The sequence below is a fragment of the Hypanus sabinus genome, chromosome 28 (genome assembly GCF_030144855.1).
Source record: "Hypanus sabinus isolate sHypSab1 chromosome 28, sHypSab1.hap1, whole genome shotgun sequence".
Classification (NCBI taxonomy): Eukaryota; Metazoa; Chordata; class Chondrichthyes; order Myliobatiformes; family Dasyatidae; genus Hypanus; species Hypanus sabinus.
This window is the reverse complement of record NC_082733.1, coordinates 8,289,403-8,314,367: the sequence shown is the minus strand read 5'-3', so window position 1 is coordinate 8,314,367 and position 24,965 is coordinate 8,289,403. Positions and strand designations below refer to the sequence as shown.

At 37.2% G+C, this 24,965-nt stretch overlaps 1 protein-coding gene across 3 annotated transcripts in view; it reads right to left on the bottom strand.

Annotated features, from left to right (window-relative positions):
• The window catches only part of rnf111 (ring finger protein 111), a 145,189-nt gene that overhangs the window by 41,706 nt on the left and 78,518 nt on the right, over nt 1–24,965 (bottom strand). For all 3 annotated transcript variants that reach the window (XM_059952569.1, XM_059952568.1, XM_059952570.1), the window contains exon 3: nt 16,527–16,653. In XM_059952569.1, coding sequence (XP_059808552.1) covers nt 16,527–16,653 — 127 coding nt within the window. The remainder of the gene's footprint in view (nt 1–16,526; nt 16,654–24,965) is intronic.

Sequence of the window (24,965 nt, the reverse complement as noted above, 5' to 3'; positions counted from 1 at the left end):
TCAGAGAAGTACTTACATAAATAGATAAACCACCTTCATATAAGGACAGGGCAAAGTGAGTATACTTATTTATTCAGTAAGTCATGGGTCAAAGTATTTGGTGAGTACACTTCTAATTCTTCTGGCTTCAGTCTTGTTGCTGTCTGTTCTGAAATTGTTAGGTTGTGCAGGGGTTACGTTCAGGAAAACAATGAAATGCTGCCATCTGTTCCGGCACGTCATGACAGTGTTTTTAGAACTTTCTGGTTACCCTATCCACTCTACACTTGCCCAAGCGGCGTTTTCAAATTTATGCACTCTGAAGGGTATTTTAGAAAAGCTCCATTTTCAGGGGTGGAAAACGCTGATTCAGTGTGGACGGAGGGTCAAAATGAAGAGGAAAATCTTTGGCCACGGATTTATCTGGTCTGGTGTGGACGTAGCCTAAAAGGTACTACTGACCAAACAATCACATGTTGCAACATTCTATATTCAACTACAAGCTTCTACTTATTTCACAAACATATTCATCCTACAGTGAAATCCTAACTATTCCTAAGTTCCCATAGTTCAGCATCTACTCAGCCGTTAATGCTTGTCGCATTTACCTTTCTGATCACTAAAGCACTGGAGGTTATGTTCCATTTAAACAGCTGGTTCACTGGATGATTTGTTATAATACCATCTACTTCTTTTTAAAAAAAACAATTGAGTTAATGTGTTGGGGTATTAGTTTCAAAATAACATCCTATATTTCAGAAAACCTGTCATTCCAGCACCAAAGTCCCAAGTGCAACAAAATGCTGGATGTACTTAGAGGGTCAGGCAGCATCTATGGAGGGAAAGGGACAGTCAACACTTTTGGTTGAGACACTTCACCAAGCATTCAAAATGTGAGCAGTCCAATTCCCTCCAGGGATGCCAGCTGACCTGCTGTGAATTAGGGAGGCAATTCAGATGTGCTATTTGTTGCCTCAGATTCCAGCATCTGCAGTACTGGTCTCCAAATCCCAAGTGTGCTGGATTCTAGGAGCTTTACTATATAGGGCATACGCTCTGTAACTACATCTTGAATGCTCAATGCATCCAAGAATACGTTTAATGAAACATATTCAGTTAACATACTTTTTATATTTTTTAACATTTTTTAATATATATTTTAGTTAATAATTTTCAATTATTAACTGAAAATTAAGAAGGCTGATTTTTGACTTTCAGCTTGGGTAGACAAAAGCATTACCATGAGAGAAAATACTGTTGAATAACATATAAGAATACTTGACAGGCTAAAGTCTAAAATCACAATGAACAACAATAGTAAATTGACTGGGGTATGACCCTTTGCATCGGATGCTTTAACAACTGCAATATTCATATGCTCTATAACCTCCACTACAACAATATTTTTACTCTATGAACTTTCAACCTTTTAATATTACACATTAACATGAACCATTCAACAAATCCTGTCTTTAGCACTGGAATGCTCTTAATGCTCTGTGAAAGATAATATTTTGAAGGTACTAAAAACCCTAATACCTCATCAGACAGTTTTTGCTGAGCAGTGAGGAATTCAACTCTGCAGCACAGCATCTTTCACTGCCTTCATTAGATCAAAGTTCAAAGCAAATTTATTATCAAAGTACATTTATGTCACCATATAGAAACCTGAGATTTATTTTCTTGCAGGCATATTTGATAAATCCATAATAGAATAATCATAACAGAATCAATGAAAAACTGCAATAACTTGGGCATTCAAGCAGTATGTAAAAGACAACACACTGCACATATACAAAAAGAAAAAAATAATAAATAAGCAATAGGTAACAAGAACATGAGATGAAGAGTCATTGAAAGCGAGTCCAAAAGTTGTGGGAACATTTTATTGATGGGGCCAAATGGAGTTGTCCCTCGGGTTCAAGAGCTTGATGGTTGAGGGGCAATAACTTTCTGGACCTAGAGGTGAGAGCCCTGAGGCGCCTGAACCTCCCTCCTGAAGGCAGCAGCAAGAAGACAGCATGACCTTGGAGGTGGGGATCCCTAATGATGCATGCTACATTCCTGAGATAACACACTGTACAGATATGCTCAGTGGTGGGGAGGAATATCCCTTCAAGGGCATTGGTGTTTCCATACCAGGCTGTGATGCAGCCAGTCATTGTATTCTCCACCACACATCTATAGAAGTTTGTCAAAGTTTTAGATGTCATGCTGAAACTTCACAAACTCCTAAGGAAATAGAGGTGCTTCTGCTTCGTAATTGCAGTTATGTGCTAGGCCCAGGACAGGTCCTCCAAGATAAGACTGAGAATTTAAAGTTACTGACCCTCTCCACCTCTGATAAGGATTGGCTCATGGACTTCTTGTTTCCTCTTCCTAAAGTCAATAATCAGCTTCTTGGTCGTGCTGACATTGAGTGAGAAGCTGTTACTGTGACACAACTCAGCCAGATTTTCAATCTCTCTCCTATATGCTGATTCATCAACACCTTTAATTCAGACAGTGTTGTTGTCAGCAAACTTAAATACGGCATTGGAGTTGTATTGTCAAGATGTTCCAGGGGTGAGTAAAGAGCCAATGAGATGGCACCCACTGAGGGCATGTTATGCCGGTAAGCAAATTGGAGTGGATCCAAGTCACTTCTCAGGTAGGAGTTGATATGTTTCAATGCAAACCTCTCAAAACACTTCATCACTGATCAATAGTCATTCAGGTAGGTTAGCATGTTCTTCTTAGGCACTGACATAAGTTAAGTCAGACTCTCAAAGTGGGAGGTTAAAGATCTTAGTGACTATTTCAGCCAGTTGATCAGCACAGGTCTTTAATATTTGGCCAAGTATCCAGTCTGGGCTGGATGTTTTTCATGGTTTCACTCCTCTGAAGGTTGCTCGCGCATCAGCCGCAGAGAATGAAATAGGGGGGTGGAGTTCCAAGATGGCGACGTAAGCATCTGCCTTTTAGGCGCTCTTTACTTTTTCAACTATAATCACCCTTTAATCAAATCTTTTCGAACCTAATCATATGAGTTGATAATTTTGATTAACCCTTTTTTTCTAAAACAATATTTGATTTAATCTTGTCAAACTTAAAATGGCTACAAGCAAGAAATTGTCTAAGGATCCTCTAACCATCGACGCTATTTCTCATCTTCTGGATGCTAAACTTGCAACTCTGGAAAGCAGGCTAGAAAGTAAATTGGAAAGTAAACTGGCAAGTTTGGAAAATAAGCTTACCACGAAAATATCTGAACTCGAAGGATTTGTTAGATCGCTTGATACTAAGCTTCAATTGCAGGCATCAGAAATTCAGCGGCATGAAGATAAGATCACGACTCTTGAAAAATTAATTTGCGAAAAAGTACGTACAATTGAAGCGCTGGAGAAGAAGGTACACTCGACTGTTAAAACATTAGATCAGTATAAGTTTAAAATTACTGATCTTGAAAATAGATCTCGCAGACAGAATTTGCGAATTATCGGGTTCCCCGAAAAAGTTGAGTCTGGTGATTTAACTGAATTTTTCTCTAAATTATTGTGGGAAATTTTCAGTGCTGAAGGTTTGCATACTAAACCTGTTAACGACCGCGCTCACAGAGTTGCGAGGTTTTCAGCTGCGAGTGGCAAACCACGAGCTGTGATTGTTCGCCTTCATTATCTTCGGGAGAAAGAGCTGTTAATTCGATTAGCTCGTAAAAAAGGTATGATTTCTCACAACAACAACACATTTCGAATTGTTTAGGATTATTCATTCGAAGTAATGAGAGCGAGAATCGCTTTTAAACCAGTGATGGCAGAGATTCATTCGATTGGACTTAAACAAGCTTTAAAGTTTCCAGTGAATCTTAGAATTACGTTGAATGACAACAGTCAGCAATTTTTTAATACTCTGGAAGAAGCGAAGAAATTCATTGAAGAATATCGATCTTCTAGTGCAAGTTGAACTATGTGTTATGCCGAAAATTTTTTGGAGAGAAGATGCCATTTCATTTTAAGTTTTAACCTATGAAGCTGGGTTATAACTTCTTATCCTGATCTACGGGTCTGGTTTCTTTTTCTTTACTATCATCATAGATGCTCTTTTAACTTTTTATAATATCTCTTTTTTTTTATTATTCTTTTTTCTGTTTCGGATATACACGTTTATATTTTGTAATAAGGATTTACTTTTTTTAAGATGTTGTTTCTTCTTCCCATAAGACTTTACTTTCTGTAAACATTTATCTGTTTGCCTGCACTTGGAAATGGGACGAATGTTTTGGATTTTTTTGGTCTTTTTTTTAAATTATATATTGTAGTGTCTATTAAATCTTTTTTTTAATCCTATTTTGATAACTTTTTTTCTATTAATTTTTAATAGATCGTTGAACTTACATTTATATTTTATAATATGGCTTTTTCAAAATGTCGTTTCTTCTTCCCATAAGTCTTTGCTTTTGAAACGTCATTTTTCTTGTATTTGAACATGGATTTTATTTTAAAGGTATATTACACTTTCAAATTTTAATGTTTATACCTTTTTTTATTAATGATCATTTGTTTTATTATATTATTTTTTTTTCATTCTGATTGATATACATTTTCTCTTTGCAACCCTATATTTAAATCTGGGTGTTATATAGTTTTTTTAAATCTTTTCATGGAGCTGCCATCTTGAAATGGGGTTAATATTAGTGTTAGTTTATGCGCCTGCCGCTTGGCTTTCTTTCGAGGGGTGGGGGGAGGGGGTAGGGATCTTTTTTCACACTTTTGCTTTTTATTTTTTTTTGCTTTTAGTTTATGGGCCGACTTTAAATTATTAATATTGTTGAAGTGTCATGTTCTCCGGTTGCTCCTGTCCCATTTTTCCTTCTTCCTGAATTATGGGTTATGTGTTTTTTTCAACCTTTCATGGTATATACAATTAATATTAGCATAATGGATAAGTCTATTAATTTTATTTCTTGGAATACTAATGGTTTAAATCATCCGATTAAACGTAAAAAAATATTTAAAGTATTCCATAGACTAAATGCTAATATTATCTTTGTACAGGAGACCCATATTAGGAGGGAGGATAATCAATGCTTTTTTAGGTTCTGGAAGGGTCAACAATTTCATTCGAATTGTACTGCTAAAATTAGGGGTGTGTATTTTTATAGACCCCTCAATCTCGTTTATACATCATGAAATTATATCTGATCCACAGGGCAGATTTTTGTTGATTACTGGTTCATTTTTTAACCGAAAAGTGGCTTTAGTTAATATTTACGCTCCAAATTTTGACTGCCCTGATTTTTTAAACGTTTATTTACTACCCTTCCTAATCTAAATGAATATATGTTGATAATGGGTGGAGATTTCAATTGTTGTTTAAATCCTTTGATGGATAGATCTAAACCTATTCGAACTCTTCCGAATAGATCAGCTTTACTTATTAACTCTTTTATGGTCGATTCGGGAATCACTGAAATATGGCGGTTTTTGAACCCTAAAGATAAAGAATTTTCGTTTTTTTCACATGTATATCATAGTTATTCTAGAATTGATTATTTTCTTATTGATCATCATTTATTAGCAGATGTTATTGACTATAAATATGACTCTATTGCTATTTCAGATCATGCACCTTTGAAGTTATCTATCAAGATTTCGGACTCTTTCATTAATACTAGATCTTGGAGACTCAACGCTACTTTGTTTCAAGATCCAGAATTTATTACCTTCATAAAACAGCAAATTGACTTATTTTTTTCAACAAACTATACTGAAGAGATTGACAGAGGAATACTTTGGGACTCTTTTAAGGCTTTTATTCGTGGACAAATTATCTCATATTCTGCTGGTAAAAGAAAACAAAGATATTTAGATATAGCTTTATTGGTGGATAAAATTAAAGAAATTGATAAGATTTATTCCGTTACTCCTACCAAGGAACTCTATAAGAAGAGAGTTGAACTGCAAATGGAACATAGCTTACTGTTATCTTCTTAACAATTGAGAATCAATTAATTAGGACTAGGGCTCAATTTTATATACATAGTGATCGAACTGGTAAATTGTTAGCTGATCAATTAAAAGCTATTTCGACTAAGCGACAAATTATTAAAATTTGTAAACAAGATGGTAATCTGACTACGGATCATAAAGAAATTAATAATACCTTCCAAGATTTTTATAAATCTTTATATCAATCAGAATTTGATGGTGATCTGTCTATGATGGATAATTTTTTTAACAATTTGAATATTCCCAAATTGACAGATGAAGATCAAAGTTTATTTGATGCTCCTATTTCTATGGCTGAGGTAGGAGAGGCTATTTCATCGATGAATTCAGGGAAAGCCCCTGGCCCTGATGGTTATATTATAGAATTTTTAAAAACTTTTTCTTCTTTGCTTTCCCCTTGGTTATGTGAAATCTTTAATGATGCATTTATTAAGAAGAGACTACCCCAGTCCTTTTATGAAGCTACTATCTCTTTTAATTCTTAAAAAAGATAAGGACCCTACCTTATGTGCATCTTATCGCCCTATATCGTTATTAAATGTAGACTCTAAGATTCTTACAAAAATTTTAGCTATTAGGTTAGAAAAGGTACTATCACAGATTATTTCAGATCAAACTGGTTTCATTAGGAACCGATACTCCTTTTTTAATGTTAGAAAATTAATTAATATAATTTGCACTTCCTCACCCACAACCCCAGAATGTGTTATTTCATTAGATGCTGAAAAAGCTTTTGATAGAGTTGAATGGACATACTTATTTAATGTCTTGAAGAATTTTAATTTTAGTTCTAATTTTATATCATGGATTAAATTAATATATTATAAACCTGTTGCTTCTGTTCTTACGAATAATTATAGATCCTCTTTTTTTCAATTATCTCGTGGTACGAGACAAGGTTGTCCCTTAAGTCCTTTATTATTTAATATTGCATTAGAACCTTTAGCCATTGCTATTCGTGAATCCCCTAATATTTCTGGTATTACCCGTAATGAGAAATTATACAAGTTATCGCTCTATGCTGATGACTTGTTGTTATATATTTCTGATCCTGATAATTCTATTCCCGCTATTCTATCCTTGTTGGCTCAATTTGGTAGTTTTTCTGGTTACAAATTAAATTTGGATAAGAGTGAACTTTTCCCTTTAAATGCACAAACTTTACTGAATGACAGGATACCATTTAAAATTGTTACTGATAATTTTATTTATTTAGGTATAAAAATTACCAAGAAATATAAAGATTTATTCAGATTGAATTTTTTACCTATGCTTCATCAAATTCAACAACTTACTACTAGATGGTCTCCTTTATCCTCATCATTGGTTGGTCGGATCAATGCTGTTAAAATGATGATTTTACCAAAATTTTTATATTTATTTCAAGCCTTACCAATTTTTATTCCTAAGTCTTTTTTTGATAGCATTGATTCAAAAATTTCCTCATTTGTGTGGCAAAATAAAAACCCTAGATTAAGTAAAAGACAGTTACAGAAATCTAAAAAAGATGGTGGTTTAGCTTTACCCAATTTTAGATTTTACTATTGGGCAAATAATATTCAGAATTTATTATACTGGAAATTAGATTTAGTTTTACCATTGTGCCCACAGTGGGTAAATTTAGAATGTAACGCTACACAAGGATATTCTTTATTTTCTGTTCTTGGCTCTTCTCTCCCTGTGGACTTAGCTAAACTTAATAAACAGATATCTAACCCTATTGTCAAACATACATTACGAATTTGGTTTCAATTTCGTAAATTTTTTACTCTAAAAAACTTTGTTCTTGATAGCCCTATCTTATTTAATTTTTTCTTTAAACCCTCTTTAACAGATCCTTTTAGTATATGGAAAAGGAAAGGTATAATATGTTTTCGTGATCTTTTTTCTGAAGGTAGTTTGATGTCTTTTGATAAACTTCCTAACAAATTTAAATTACCTAAATCTAATTTTTTTTAGATACTTACAAATTAGAAACTTTTTATATAAAGTTTTACCATCCTTCCCTAATTCAACTTTGATAGATTTTTCAGATATGATTTTTACTTTAAATCCCTGTCAGAAGAGATTAGTGGCTCTTATTTATAATATGATTATGAAGATACAACCAGAGATATCAGGTAGAATTAAACAGGAATGGGAAAAAGAACTTCAATACAATATTTCAACGGAAAAATGGGAAAAAATTTTACAAATGGTTAATTCGTCTTCTATATGTGCTAAACATGCTTTAATACAATTTAAGGTTGTACATAGAGCTCATATGTCTAAAGATAAGCTTGCTCGGTTTTATTCTCATGTTAATCCTCAATGTGACAGATGTCATTTAGATGTGGCTTCATTGACCCACATGTTTTGGTCAAGTCCTACTTTATATAATTATTGGAAGGACATATTTGCTACCATTTCCTCAATTTGGAATATTGATGTACAACCTCATTTTATCACTGCAATTTTTGGTATTCCAAATGAAGATGATAGTCGATTCTCTCCTCCAATTAGACGAATGATTGCCTTTGTAACATTAATGGCCAGGAGATCTATATTACGAAATTGGAAAGAAGTAAATCCTCCTACCACATTTCAATGGTTTTCTCAAACTATTTCTTGCTTAAGTTTAGAAAAAATTAGAAGTACTATTTTTGATTCATCAATTAAATTTGAAGAAACTTGGGGACCGTTCATTCGACACTTTCACATGAATTAATTTGACTTCTTCCAGACCTTTACTCTTTTTATTCTTGTTCTGGTATGGAGTTCCGGAGTTTTTTGACACTATTATATATTTATAAACTATTATTATTGCCCATGTTAGTTTAGGTTTAGTTTTGTTTATTATTTCTTAATTATACATTTTTTCTTATATTTCATTTTCTTTTTTTCTTTTGATGATTAATCTTTTCATGTATAACCAATATAGATTAGATTGTTATTGTATGATCCTTTTTCGTTGATAGGTTAATAAGATATTGTTATCTTGTTATCAACTCAATTTCAAATCTATTGTATTCATAACATATGTAATATAATATTATGTTATGTTCTTTTTAAAAAAATTAATAAAAAGATTGAAAAAGAAAGAGTATGAAATCAGAGGTTCATCGAGGGCTATGGGAGTTTGTGATGATTTCCCCATGTTTTGACAGTCAAAGTGAGTATAGAAGCCATTGAGCTCATCTAGAAGTGAAGCCTTGTTGTTGCCTATGTCACTTGATTATACTTTATAAGAGGTGATAGCATTCAAGCCCTGCCACAACTTTTGGCATCCTTCGATAATTCAAGTTAAAGCAGAGGTTGATACGTGGAGGAAGTGAAGTCCCTTCTTCACCTCCTTCATTCTAGAATGAATAGCATCATCCTGAGAGCAGATGCAGCAGAGACAGAAGGGTTTGGCAATTTTACAAGTAACAAGGTAGGATGAGGTATAGTCCAGGTAGCCAAGCGGGTCGATGGGTTTATAATAGACTTTGGTAGTAGATAAGCTGTCTCTGGAGATAGAGACAGTGAGATAGAGAAAGGGGAGTGAAGTGGCAGAAATATACCAGGTAAATCTGATGGCAGGGTGTAAGCTGGATGCAAAGTGGATAAAGTCGACGAGTTCTGCACGAGTGCAAAAGCAGCATCAATGCAGTCGTCGATGTAGCATAGGAAAAGTGTGGGATGGTCACCAGTGTAGGCTTGGAACATACACTGCTCCACATTGCTGACGAACAGGCAGGCATAGCTGGGACCCAAGTGAGTGCCTGTGGCTACCTCTTTTGTTTGAAGGAAGTTGGAGGAGCCAAATGAGAAATTATTTAGAGTGAGGACATTTTGCTTGGAGGAAAATGGGAAAATGGTGGTGGAGGGGAACTGGTTAGGTCTGGTGTCCAGAAAAAAAAGAGCTTTAAGGCCTTTCGGGGGGGGGGGGGGGAGAGGGTGGAGGTGCACAGGGGCTGGATAGCAAAACTCAGATGATGGGGGCCAGGGACCCTAAAATCATTGAAAAGATCCAGAGCGTGCAAAGTGTTATGAATGAAGGTAGGAAAGGACTGAACTAGGGCAGATAAGACAGTGGGGCAGGAACAAGCTGAAACGACATTTCTACCTGGACAAGTGGGTTTGCACATCTTGGGTAGGAGGTAGAAATGGGAGGTGCAGGGTGCGGGAACTATGAGGTTAGTAGCGGTGGATGGGAGATCTCCAGAGTCAATAAGGTTGCTGATGGCCTGGTGTTCCTTAGTGGGGTCCTGTTCAAGTGGCAAGTAAGAGAAGATGCCTGAGAGTTGGCGCTGGGCCTTAGCCGTGTAGCAGTCTAGACCACTACATCTCCCTTATCTGTGGGTTTGATAGTGAGGTTAGGGTTGGTGCAGAGGGAATAGAGAGCTACTCGTTCAGAAGGAGTGAGGTTGGAATAGGAGAAAGGAGTGTTGAAGTCTAAACAGTTAATGCCCTGTCAACAGTTGGCAATGAAAAGATCATTATTGGGTCAGGTATGGGCAGTGGACAGAACCCTTTTCTCATACAAATGACACAGAGACCAACTGTGATGATCAGATGCTTTTGCCAAGAGCCAGAAATATCACAGAATGGGAAAGGATGACAAGAACATTTCTTAGTGAAATTATACATTTCTGTTCTTTTATAAATGGCACAACTTTAAATCCTTGCAAACTAAAACAGGGACAAAAAGGTGGATTTGACTCCAAAACAAGTGCCTTAAGTACAACATTTAAAGTAGCCTACTATTTTAAAACATAAATAGAGTGGGTGCACAACTAATGAATAAAACTCAAGCCTCCAGTTTCTTTGTAAGTCTCCAAAAATGCACCTTTAAGGAAAATACAGATTGATGTTGGTTCCATTTAGTATTAATAGATGAAACAAATGTTTTAAAAATGCTGATCTGAATTTACCTGTACATCATAACAAATGGTAGGTACTTATCATATTTATAGCCATTTCATTGCTAAACTATAATTCCTGGAAATGATCTAATGGCTGTTTTAAGTATTACTCTATTTGGGTTTCTCAGGTCACTAGATAAAGATCAGGAGCTCCACAATGTTTTGTTATAATAAATTTCTGATAAACATCCTTCATTTTCAATCTGTACAGACCCTTCCATAGTCATTTACTATACAGTAATTTAAAAAAATCCTATTAGTGAAAGAATGGCTGCTTAGTCTTTGAGCCAGTCGCATTAGAATACTACATACAAAATCTGTTACTTTTGTCCAAAACAATTCCTATCTTCTTTTGCATATCAAACTCACAGATGCTCCAACAGTTACTTTTCAGATATTTTCAGTTACATAGAAGTAGCACAATAAATATTCCACTGATGTATATTGCCAGAGTGTTACTGAAGACATTTTGAAGAGCACTGTTTAAATTGTAGCAGAGAAGCAGCTGCTGAGAGGTCTGGCAAAATGGTCATCTGTTATCAATCATGCATTTAATGAATGAAAACAGCTGCCTATGGCATAATTTATTTTTATAAATCAACAAGTAGCATTCCCTTCATCTTTCAACAATGTACATTAAGGCTACGTCCACACTACACCGGATAAATCCATAACTGAAGCTTTTTCTCTTCATTTTCATCCTTCATCCACACTAAAACAGCGCTTTCGTCCCCCGAAACCGGAGCTTTTCAGAAACGCTCTCTAAAGTGTGTATTTTTGAAAACACCGGATTGGTCGGATCAGTGTGGACAGGGTAATCGGAGAAATCTGAAAACACTGTCAGATGGCAGCGTGCTATTTCATTGTTTTCTTGAAAGCAACCTAACAATTTCAGAAGACGGCAACGAAACTTAGAAATGTACTCAACAATACTTTGACCCATAACTTATTGAATAAATAAGTATACTCACTTTGCCCTGTATTCTGTCCTTGCTCATATGAAGGTAGTTTAACTATTTATGCAAGTACTGCTCTGACAATAGATATGTAAACAGCCTAATGTAACATTGTATGAAAATACAAGATAACACTGATGCAGACATGTTTTATACATTTAACAAAGTGCTTTATTAATGCAACAGAGTTAGTCAGTTTTTCCAGTGTTCGTCGTCAGCCAGGTCAATCTGTCCATGAACTCCCTGTCCTTTGCCTCCATACGCTCCAGTATTTGTTGTTTTTTTACTTTTACGTTCTTCTGTGCGAAAGCCAACAGCTGTCCGTCGTTTTAAGTTTTTCTAATCTGTAACTACACAAACGCGCACTTTTACGGCGAGATTCACCAAAATCTCTGTTTCAATGTGGATAGAGATATTTTTAAAAATGCATAGTGTGGATGCCTATTGTTTTTATGCGAAATCGGCGTTTTCAGGATTATCCAATCTAGTGTGGATGCAGCCTAACTTGGACTTCACATTACCATATTGATGTGAGGGCCAATTGAAACTGTGCTTCCTGTTTTACCAAGTAATCAAATTCATGTTTCAGAGCAGGAAACAAGGATCAGACACAGGGCTCTGGAGTGTTACAAGGTAGCCAGGAAGCAGCTGAAGAATGAACTTTGAAGAGTTTGAAGGGGGCATGAGAAGGCTTTGGCAAAAAACATTGAGGAAAACCCCCAAGTTGTTCTCTTTGTAAGCAAATATCAGGGGAATGATTAGAGTGAGGATAGAACCAATCAGGAATAGTAGAGGAAACATGTGCCTGGAGTTGGAGGTGATAAGGGAGATCCTTAATGGCAGAATTTCAGATGAGATGAGGCGGCGTATAGGAATGAGATATATTAGCTGGTTGAGTGGTGTCATAACAACACCCTTGCACTCAGTATCAGTGAGACCAACGAATTGATTGTGGACTTCAGGAACCTCATCGAGAGATCTGCAGTAGAAGATGTGAGCAGTTTCAAGTTCCTGGTATCTGAAGATCTATACTGAGCCCAACATGTTGATATAATTACGAAGAAAGCATGTCAGCGGCTGTACTTCACTAGCAGTTTAAGGAGACTTGGTATGTTACCAAAAACTAACAAATTTCTATAGTGTATCAATCACGGAGATCATTGTAACTAGTTGCATCACCATCCAATATGATAGGGCCACTACACAGGAACAGAAAAAGCTGCAAAGGATTGCAAATTCAGCCAGCTCCATTATAGATACTACCTTCCCCAGCATCAATAACATTTTCAAAAGGTGATGCCTCAAAAAGGTGGCATCCATCATTAAGGGACCCTATGATCCAGAACATTACCATCCCTGTGGAACAGGGACCTGAAGGCAAACTCTCAACGTTTCTGGAACAGCTCCCCCCTCGTTCTGAATGGGCAATGAACTGCCTATGAACACTACCTTATTACTTTTCTTGATACTTGGATTTATGAAGGCCAATGAGCCAAAAGCTTTCTTTAAAACTCTATCCACTTGTGACACGACTTTTAATGAATTATGGACCTCTATTACCAATTCCCTTTGGTCTCCTCAGTACCTAACGTTGAGGTAAATCCTACACTGATTGGTCCTTACCGAACTATAACACATTTATCTGCATTAAACTCTATCTGCCATTTTTCAGTCCATTTTTCCAGCTGATCCAGATCCCAATGAAAGCCATATTAATCTTTCTCACTACCCACTACACTTCCAATATTCACAACATGCTGGTGGAACACAGCAGGCCAGGCAGCATCTATAAGGAGAAGTACTGTCGATGTTTCGGGCAGAGACCCCTCGTCAGGACGAAGGACGAAGGGTCTTGACCCGAAACGTCGACAGTGCTTCTCCTTATAGATGCTGCCTGGCCTGCTGTGTTCCACCAGCATTTTGTGTGTGTTGTTTGAATTTCCAGCATCTGCAGATTTCCTCATGTTTACACTTCCAATATTGATGTCTTCTGCAAATTTACTAATCTAGTTAACCACGTTATCATCCAGACCACTGATATAGATGACAAACAACAATGGACCCAGCACCAATCTCTGTGGCACTCCACTAGTCACATCTCTCCAGTCAAAGAGGCAACTATCTTCTACTACTCTGTGGCTTCTCCCACAATTTAGCTCATCCTGAATGCCAAGCATCTGAACCTTCTTGACCAATCTCCCACGTGGGACCTTGTCAAATGCCTTGCTGAAGTCCACGTAGACAATATCCACTGCCTTGCCTTCATCAACTTTCCTGGTAACCTCCTCGAAAAAACTAAGATTGGTTAGACACAACCTATCACGCTGAAAGTCATGGTAATGATCCTTAATCAGTCCGGGTCTACCCAAATATTCATCTATCCATTCCTTTAGAATGCTTTCCAATAACTTTCCCACTACCGATGCCAGGCTCACCAGCCTATAATTTCCTGGTTTATGTTTAGAACCTTTCTTAAACAGTGGAACAACACTGGTTATCCTCCAATCCTCTGGTATCTCTCCTGTTGCTAAGGATGTTTTAAATATCTCTGCTTGGGCTGCAGCAATTTATGTACTTGCCTGACCCTGTCAGGCCCTGGGGATATATCTACCCTAATTTGCCTCAAGTCAGCAAACACCTCATTCTCTGTAATCTGTATAGAGCCCTTGAAGTTGATGCTGCTTTGCTTCATTTCGGTATATGTCTCCCTCCTGAGTAAATACAGATGAAGAAAATTCATTTAAGACCTCTCCCATCTTTTTTGGCTCCTAGCATAGATTACCATGCTAGGAGGACCAATTTTATCCCTTCCAATTCTTTTGCTCCTAACATATCTGTAGAATTCCTTAGGATTCTGGGTAAACCTCATGCCTTCTTTTAGCTCTTCTGGTTTATTTCTTAAGTGTTCTCTTGCATTTCTTACACTCCATAAGCATCTCATATGTTCCTACATGTCTATAACTGCTAAGCACCTTTCTTTAAAACTAGAGCCTCAATATCTCTTGATAATCAAGGTTATCTACACCTGTTATCTTTACCTTTTATTCTGATAGGTACAGACAAGCTCTGTACTCTTAAGATTTTGCTTTTGAAGACCTCCTACTGACTAAGTACGCCTTTGCCAGAAAACAGCCTGTTCCAATCCACACTTGCCAGATCATTTCTGATACCATCAAAGTTGGCCATTCTTCAATTTAGAATCTAACCCACAGAGCAGACCTATCTTTTTGCATATTTATTTTGAAACTAATGACATTACATCACATTCTGTCATCTGCCCTGTCTCATTTCCTAATGGCAAATCAAGTATTGCACACTCCATTGGGATTTCTATGTCCTGAATAAGGAAACTTTCCTGTACGTACTTGATAAATCCTATTCCATTTCCTCTCCCGTTCTCAGAAAATACTGCTGTAACTTTATTTTTATTTTATTTTATTCTTTTGTCTCTAACTGCTAGCATTTAAAGTAGCATGGCAACTTTGTCTCTACACTACTAAAGACATCTCCACTGCTTTCTCTGCTACATCAGCATCGTCTGATTCTGACGAGGGGTTCTCAACATGAAACACCAAGCGCATTTCTCCCCATAGATGCTACATGACCTGCTGAAGGCAAGCAACACTTTCAACATTTGTTTTGGATTGACAGCATCTGTACTTTCTGTGTTTCGATTAATTCAATGGTTTTTACAGCAAGAATGTGAGAACTAATAAAATTCACATCAATTCACCGATACTGCTTCAGAAGCTGGCACAGCACACCCCATTAGGGCCAGAGTTTCTGACATCAAATCCTAGTACAGTATGCAATACACACAGTGGCCACTTTATTAGGTACACCAACTCGTTAATGCAAATATCTAATCAGCTAATTATGTGGCAGCAACTCCATGCATTAAAAACTTGCAGATATGGTCAAGAGGTTCAGACCAGACATCAGTATAGGGAAGAAATGTGACTTTCACCGTGGAATGACTGATGGTGCCAGAGTGGCTTCAGAATCTCAGAAACTGCTGATCTGGTATTTTCTCACAGCGTTTATAGAGAATGATGCAAAAAATATTCACTGAGGTGTGTGGAGGAAAATACCTTGTTAATTAGAGAGGTCAGAGGAAAATGGCTAAGACTGTTTTCAGCTGACAGGAAGGAGTCAGTAACTCAAATAATCATGTGTTATAACAGATGTGAGGAAGAGCACCTCTGAACACACGTCAAACCTTAAGATGGATAGGTTACAGCATTAGACCATGAACAAGCACTCAACCTGCCGTATTCCTGTGATATGTTGATACATTTAAATATAATCAGCAGAGAGGAATCAGTCTACTCAAAACCTTTTTAAGTCTTTCCTTCCCCCATGAGCTGGCAAACCAACCATTGTCAAAGAATAAAATTTTAAGCATACACATCTTAATATTCTCAATTTCTAACCATATTGTTAAAACAAGAAACTAATTTCAAATTAGCTTTCTTCATGAAATAAAGGGGAAGTATTTAATTGTAATTTTCTTGAATTAACAGAAGCAAAATAAGTGCATGGAGTTGTCAATTCAGAGATGCAAAATCGCAAGTCAAAGTAAATTCATATGAAGTACCGTTGCTGTCACATCTTTACATCTGGTAATTATGTTTTATTTCAAATATTCCTCCTGGATATTTAAAGAATCTCTGAGAGTACTACTTTGAAACAAATCAACATTCTCAACTCCAACTTACCTGCAACTGTCCCCAACAGTGACGATTTCCACTTCACTGTCCGTTGAGGTAACATTGATTTCTTCATTGGCAGTAACCTGGGGAGCTGAGGTGGCCTCAATCACCACAACATCCTCATCAATATTTCCTGGAAACGGCATAAAATTCATAATCAGCAACAATCTAGCATGCATACAAAGTATGTGGTCTTGAAATTTCAGTTACACCCAATGTGACCTACATTCAGAGGAATCAAAGGCAAGATCATTGCAGGTGACCTATTGTTATTATCTGGTTATTAATGTTTATACATCACCAAAATAAGAGTTCAAACCTCTTGTACATTTGTAATCCACTAAATGAAATTTGTTTTTCCCAGAATTAAACTGTGCTCTAGTTATAGATACATATTATTATCGTACTTAATTAGAACAAGAAATGCTAAGATTTCAAGTTCACAACTTAAAATGTTAGTTTTACCTCCTCCCTTGCCTCCATTCAGGGTCCCACACAGCCCTTCCAGGTGAGGCAACTCATCAGAAACAAATCTGTTCTGGTCATCCTTCTATGACTCCTCTATAATGGTGAGACCCAAAGCAAGTTGGGGGACCACTTTGTTGAGCACTTCTGCTCCATCTGCCAAAAGTAGAATTTTCTGGTGGCCCACCACTTTAATTCTTATCCCCATTCCCATTTTGACATATCAGTCCACGGCCTCCTCTTTTGCCACAATGAGGCCACTCTCAAGATGGAGGGGCAACACCTCATATTCTGTCTAGGTAGCCTCCAACCTGATAGAATGAACATTGATTTCTCCTTGCAGTAATTTTAAAATCTTTTCTCTTTTCCTTCCAGCGTTGTGTACATATTCTTTGATCCACAGCATCTGCAGTTGTATTTTTGTGTTATGCCCCCACTCTAGCCTCCACACTCATCACCTACCCCTGGTGCCCCTTCTTCCCTTTCTCCTATGGTCCATTCTCCTCTCCTACCAGATTCCTTCTTCCCCAGCTCTTTACTTTTACCACCCAGCTGGCTTCGCTTATCGCCTTCTAGCTTGTCCTCCTTCCCCTCCTCCCACCTTTTTATTCTTCCCCTTCCACTTCAGTCCTGATGGAGTCTCAGCCAAAATTGTCGACTGTTTATTCATTTCCATAACCTGATCTGCTAAGTTTCTCCAGCATCTTGTGTGTGTTGCTCTGGATTTCTAACATCTGCAGAAACTTTTACATTTAAAGTACTGGTTTCCCTTTTCTTTATAACAAGTGGACACACCTGCTGTATATTTTCCATTCTTACCTGGATGGTATCTGTGGCACCTATCACAGATAAACCTGGAAATTGCAAAAAATTTTTTGTGGGTACTTACATCAAAGCCATGTTATTAATCTAGTTATAATTCTCTCTCTGTAAAGATTTCTACAATATTCAGTTCTGTGGAAGTAAACAGCACAACTAGTCCAAATCAGTTTCAAAGAAATCCTACCTCATTATATGGGGGCAAGAAATCTGAGGCAAATGCAGTAATCTTTACATCAGGCATGAGAGCTGTGTTCAATAATAATAACTACTTTATTTATATAGCATCTTTCATACATTTAAGATGCAGACTCAAAGTGCTCAACTCTAATTGTAAAATCAATATTGTCATAAAAATGAGACAAAATTAACAATCATAAAACAAATGTAACATATTTGTCAATATAACAGCATAAAATGTTATCAAATATACCAAATTATATAATTTACATCAACAAGCATCAAGTAGTCCTATAAGTCAGCCAAATTAAAAAAATAGGCTCTTAGAAGTGTTTTGAAACATTCCATAGTATTAGCCTGGCTTATTTCAGTCAATAGATTATCTGAGATTTTTCGTGTATAAAAGCAAAAGGCCACATCACCAGTTCTTTCATGCTTGGTTCCAGGAACACCAAGCAAACGAGAATCCGTGGATCTAATATCGCAAGTTTGGATAGACACTCCAAAATATATGGAGGTGCTAGATTATTCAGAGCTCATATGCTATTAAGAGTATTTTAAAATTGATCCTAAAGGACACAGGTAGCCAGTGTAATGATGCCAAAACTGCTGAAATGTGCTCAGATTTTCTTGTTTTGGTTAAGATTCTTGCTGCTGCATTTTGAACAAGCTGCAGCTGATTTACATCTTTCTTGGGCAGTTTTCCACAAAGGCTGGTTATAGTTAACAAATAGCTGTAAGGTGAGTTTGCACCTTAAATAAAATTTGAAAAACAATGCAAGAAACTCAATGCAACACACGCAAAAGGCTGAAAGAACTCAGTAGGGCAGGCAGCATCCATGGAAATGAAGAGTCAATGTTTTGGGCCGAGTCTCTTCTTCAGGACAGAAAATTATTATTCGTGGTTAAATTACATCAACAAACACCATTTTTTAAATTATTCAAAATACCTAACACAAGAGTCAAGTGAACTAGAATTAACACATCTATTGTTTAAATATTCAAATAGTTCATTTCCTTTGGGGAAAGATATTTGTTGTCCTTATCCAAAACTCATCATCATCAGCGAACACTTGTAGTCAAGTGCGATTCTTCTCTTGGTGGTTGATCTGATCATTTGTGGGTTTTCAGATGACTGAAGAGATTGATTTGTGATCCACAAGGCCTACTGCAATGTTGATAGGTGTAGGTCATTGAAGTGGTGGTAGATGTAGCTGGTTGAGCATTTCCCAGTATCTCTTTATGCTGAAGCCGTTTAGTCTCAGTGGCATGGTAGAATTATTCTTTGAGCTGTGCAGTCCCCTCAGAGGGTATTTCTCCAGCTTCCCCTATTCTGTGCTAATTTCTCCCATCCATTCAGGTTGATGTGGCACTTCCTCAGGCGGGTCTTGATATTGTCCTTGAAACGCTTTTTGTGCCCTCCAGGAGTGCGCCTTGCATCCTTGAGTTGGCCGAACAAGAGTTGTTTAGGGAGGTGGAAGTCAGGCATATGGATGATGTGGCTGATCCATTGCAATTGGTGTTGAGTCACAACTGTGGTTGTGGAGTTAATGTTAGCTTCCTCTAGGATGCTGGAGTTAGTATACCTGTTCTTCCAGCAAACTCTCAGAATCTTTCACAGATACCTTTGATGGCAAGTTTCTAGGGATTTTATGTGCCTGCTGTATGTTGTCAATGACTCTGCTCCATACAGCAAGGAGGGGAGGACTTTAGCTCTATAGACTGAAAGCTTAGTGTCGGTCTTGATATCCCAATTTTCAAAAAAATCCTCTTTCTCAGCCTGAAGATCCACTTGCACAGCCTTTTCTGCAATTCATTTCAAGGTCAATATTGGCTCTTGAAAAAAGGTTACCAAAATATGGGAAATGATCAGTATTCTCCAGAGGAATTACGTCAGCTAGATAGTAAGCACAAAGTGCACTGCAGATGCTGTGGTCAAATCAAGTGGTACAAAAAAGCTGGATGAACTCAGCAGGTCGGGCAGCATCCGTTGACGAAGGGTCTTGACCCGAAACGTTGACTGCTTCTTTCAATGGATGCTGCCCGACCTGCTGAGTTCATCCAGCTTTTTTGTACGTCTTGACATCAACTAGATGGTTGGAGGTTTAGGAGCTTTATCTAGAGCAGGTTGGTGCAGGACTTGGGATTTCTTGATGTTTAGATCAAGTCCCAGGAACATGTATGCTCTGGCAAAAGCATCCATTATGCATTGCTGATCCTCCTCAGAGTGAGCTATGATGGCGTTGTCATCTGCATACTGGAGCTCCAGGATGAAAGTAGTTGACACCTTACTCTTTGCCTTGAACCTGTTAAGGTTAAAGACCCTCCCCCGTATCCTTCTGTCCTACAAAGAATCTGGACTCCCTGTGGGAGGTCTTGGCCTGTGATGTGAAAAATGGTTGCAATGAAAATGGCAAAAAGAGTGGGGCAATTATGTACCCCTGTTTGACTCTGGTCTCCACCTTAGAAGGTGCTGTTATTGCTGATGAATGTTGCACTCATATCACTGTGCAAGAATTGCAGGAGCTTCAGGTACTTCTCTGGGCACCCAATTTTGGACAGTATTTGCCAAAGGGCAGGACAATGTACAAAGTCAAATGCTTTTGTAAGGTCTATGAAAGTCATATAAAGTGGGAGATCTTATTCCTGGGCTTTCTCCTGCAATTGAAGGGCTGTAAAAATCATGTCAAATGTTCCTCTGGCTGGACTGAAGCCACACTGAAACTCAGCAGGAGATCTTCTGCCAGAGGTGAAAGCCGGTCTCATAAAACTCGGGTGAGTACCTTTCTCTATAATTTCAGCAGTCAGTTTTGTCAACTTTTTTTTTGAAGAGTGTGACAATCAGGGCATCCCTGAGTTCAGCTGGAATCTTCTCCTGGTCCCAGATCTTGACAAGCAGGTCATAAATATGATATAAAAGTTCCGTGCCACCTTCCTTGAGGATTTCTGCTGGAATTCATCAAGCCCAGTGGCCTTGTTGTTCCTTGGTTTCTTGCAAGCTGCCTGCACCTTTTTGATACAAGTAGGATTACTCATGTCTTCCTCTGTGTTGTTGTGGGAGCTGGTTGATGATTTTAATGTCAATGGTGGTGTTACGATTAAATAGCTCCAGAAAGTATTCTTTCCATTGAGAATTGATGGCATCATTGTCCTTTAGCAACCTTTGTCCATCTTTGGAGCGAAGAGGGGTTAGGCCACAAAGGTTTGGAGCATACATGGCTTTGGTGACAATGATATCACCAGAGTCAGCAAGCTGCTGTATTTCTAAGGCTCGCTCAGTCCATCACAGATTTTTTCTTACCTTTACTCTATGCTGGACTACGGCCTTAGCTTTGGTGTGGGCTTCTCCTTTTGCCTTGCAGTTGATGTCCTTCTGCCTGGCATAGAAAACATTGCTTTTGTTTAGCTCTTCTATTTCATTGTCATTTTCCTCAAGCCAATCTCTGTGTATTTCCTGATCTTGTATCCAATTATGTTTTTCCAAGTAACAAGGATGTTGGTCTTCAGTGTGGTCAGTGTGCTTCAATGCACTCCAGCTACTGCTTTGGGAGTGACCACAGTGATAAAGTCAAGGGGGAGGATCCAGACGAAGCATGGTCCAATATCTCAACAGTAGAACAGGTGGAAGATGGTGGTAAATTAGTCTCTGGAATCTCGGAACTACGAGGACCATCACAATGACTATGAAGACGGAGGAATGTTGCAGCAGAAAAGGGCCCCAAATCATTTTGGTTTCCATGCCATTGGATTCTGGCCCTTTCTCTGTCAAAGACTCATAGCATTCCTTCATTAATTCCAAAATGATCTCCTGATCAAGCTATTCAGTTGCAACAAAGCACAAAAAAGTATTGTGGGAGTATATTGTGCAAGCTTCTTCATCAGACAGACAGCACTGATTTAAGCATCCACACCAACACCTCTTCAGTACAACTACAGATCAACAATACTCAGATTCTCAGTATCCAAACACATTAAGCAGTACTGGAAATCTGAATTTGGACTTTGGGACTTTCTGGCTTGTATGACTCAGTTCTAATGAGTTATCAACTGAGCAATGAAGAGTGTTTAAGTGGAAAATTCTGACATTTTAATGGTGAGAAAAGGTCACAGGACTGTTCAAAATGGTTGAGTGTTGAACAAATTGCAAATGAACAGGGACATAGTAAAAACCAAATAGTAAAAAGTAAAACCAAAGAAAAGTAAAAGAACCAGGGAAAAGTAAAACCAAATAGTAAGCACAATCTCAGCAGCTGTCTTTATTCCAGCTCTCAATAAGTGAAAAAAATATTACTTTTGCCAAAACCAGTTAAAAGTACTGAAGTATTATCAGCTTGCAACTGAAGAATAGGTTCTGTACAGCTGCAATAAACGGAATTTCCAAAACAAATATAGAATGAGCTTATCGTCAACATCACATTAGAATCTCCATATACTAAATAGTTAGTCTTGATCCCCTTCAGACAATCCAATACTTAATAGGTAATTACATTACAAATTATTACAGAGTTAATCAATGGACTGTCCTAATAAACATTTCCAAAGCTGTTTTTTGAGAAGTACTTTCTGAATTACTTTCCAGAAGTTGGAAGAACCCAGATGAGGCATTTAACAGCTTAAACTGTTTTTACTGCTCCCTCCCCTTCCATACTACTGAAAATGGACAAACTTAAAATAGTTTTCATAATCGAATATAGGAACTCAAAACTTTGTAGTTCGTTTTCACTTCAACTTGCATATTCTGAAGCAAAAAGCATCTATATTTTGCTGCTTAAAGACACCTTAAAACGTTTTGGGCCGAGACTTTTTGTGAGGACGAAGGATCTCGGCCTGCAACCTCAACAGCACTTCTCCCTATAGATGCTGCCTGACCTGCTGCATTCCACCAGCATTTTGTATGTGTTGCTTTTGTTATTATGTTGAAATCAACAAAATGGTATATAGATTTTGCACATCTAGCACCCTGAAACTGCTTGTAGGTTTAAAGGTTATTGAGTTTTCTGCTCCTATTACTCAGAAAATAATGCTAATTAAATACTTTATAAAACTCATCTTTTTCATGTTTGTAATTTTAGATTAAAATACGAACCTGATGGTATGACTGAGACTAAGACTATTTTATGTTGCTACTGATCAGATCCAAAGAGAGATATTGCCAAAAAATTGTTAAAACTGATCAGCTGCAAAGATCTTTTCAAACAGTTGATTTCATCAGTAAGGCAACATTCAATGGAGTACTTTGCTAGTTTTTGCCCAAATTAAAACATTACATTAAAATAATACATTAAATTGAAAATTAAAATTAAAAACGTCAGCAGCTATGTCATACACATTGCAATTCAACTTAATTGCTAAAATACAACTAGGTTTAGGCTCTGTAGTAGCCTGCACAAAATATGGCTATATAATATGTTGTGATTCACTCTGATACAAGCCTAGTTTTATAATGCTGTTTACTTTTTTTGTTAAGCTTGTTTATTAAATCCTCAATTTTATAATAATAAACTTAATTAATATGTTGCACATTCTACCCATACAATATTGATATCTATACTATACAATATTGATGCAGATGTCACTCAAAGATTCAAACAAAATACAAAAAAAGTCATTTTTTTTTTTAACAACGCCAGGTCACATCTTTCATGTTTGATTTGAAGGGACATTTCAACATTTCCAACCTCCCCATCATTAAAAACATTCATGAATAGACCCCTTAATAATCTTTGAAAGGATTGCTTTAACTGAAGTGAAGTACTCCAAATTGCTAATATATTCTTATATTAAGACCAAAGATGGGTAAAATTCTAATTATTGCATTTATATTGCAATTAATAACAAATAACCTGCATTTTTCTACATACCTTGTCATCTTGCTGTGCCTTTTAAAAGAAAGTATTTTAATACCTTTTTTAAGAGAGCATATGATTTCAAAATCTGAGTTTTACAAATAAAATGCCAACATTATAGTTTCCTCTCATTCTAATTTCAATATTCCCTAAATACCTGTAGAAAGGGACATTTTAATTATTTTAGGTGATCGAGCATCATTGGCAAGGCCAACATTAATAGGATTTAGATCCAGTGATGGAAGAAGATTAGATCATCAAGTTTCAAGTCAAGATGGTGTGTGATCTGGAGGATGAACTTCACGAATCATGGATCATGGAGCTCTTTTATCACAATTTATATGTCACCAAAGGCAGTTGTTAAACAATATACTGAATAGCAAACAAGAAACAGCCTACCCCGACACCTTTCACATCCATACCAGGGACTTTAATCCAATTTCTATCAGCACATAACCTACAGCACCAGGGATCCATCAGATTTGGCCACTGCTACAGGAATACCTACCACTCCATCCCTAGACTGCCTTTCAGGATCTGAGCACTTTATCCAGTATGCCAATGTACATAATTACTCTTCTAATTTCTTAAAAGTTTGTGCGGATTTGGCATGTTATCTAAAACTATGAGAAACTTCTATAGATGCACAATGGAGAGTATTCTGGCTGGTTGCATCATGACCAAGTGTGAAAACACCAGTACCCAAGAACAGAAAAGTCTACAAAAGGTAGTGGATGCAGCCTAGTTCATCACAGGAAAACTTCTCCCACCACTGAGCACAAAGAGCACTGCCTCAAGAAATCCATCAAGGACCCCCACCATCCAGGTCATGCACACTTCTTGCTGCTATACTAACAAATTCAACAATTATTACCCTTCAACCGTCAAGCTCCTGAACTAGCTTGGACAACTTCACTCATCATAACACTGAACACAACCTATAAACTCACTTTCAAGAACTCTACAACTCATGTTCTCAGTATTATTTATTTATTTTGTGCAATTTGTCTTTTGCACGTTGGTTGCTTGCCAGACTTTGTGTATAGCTTTTCATTAATCCCCTTGCATTTCTTTGTTCTACTGTGAATGCCTACAAGGAAATGAATCTCAGGATAGAATTTGGTGACATATACAT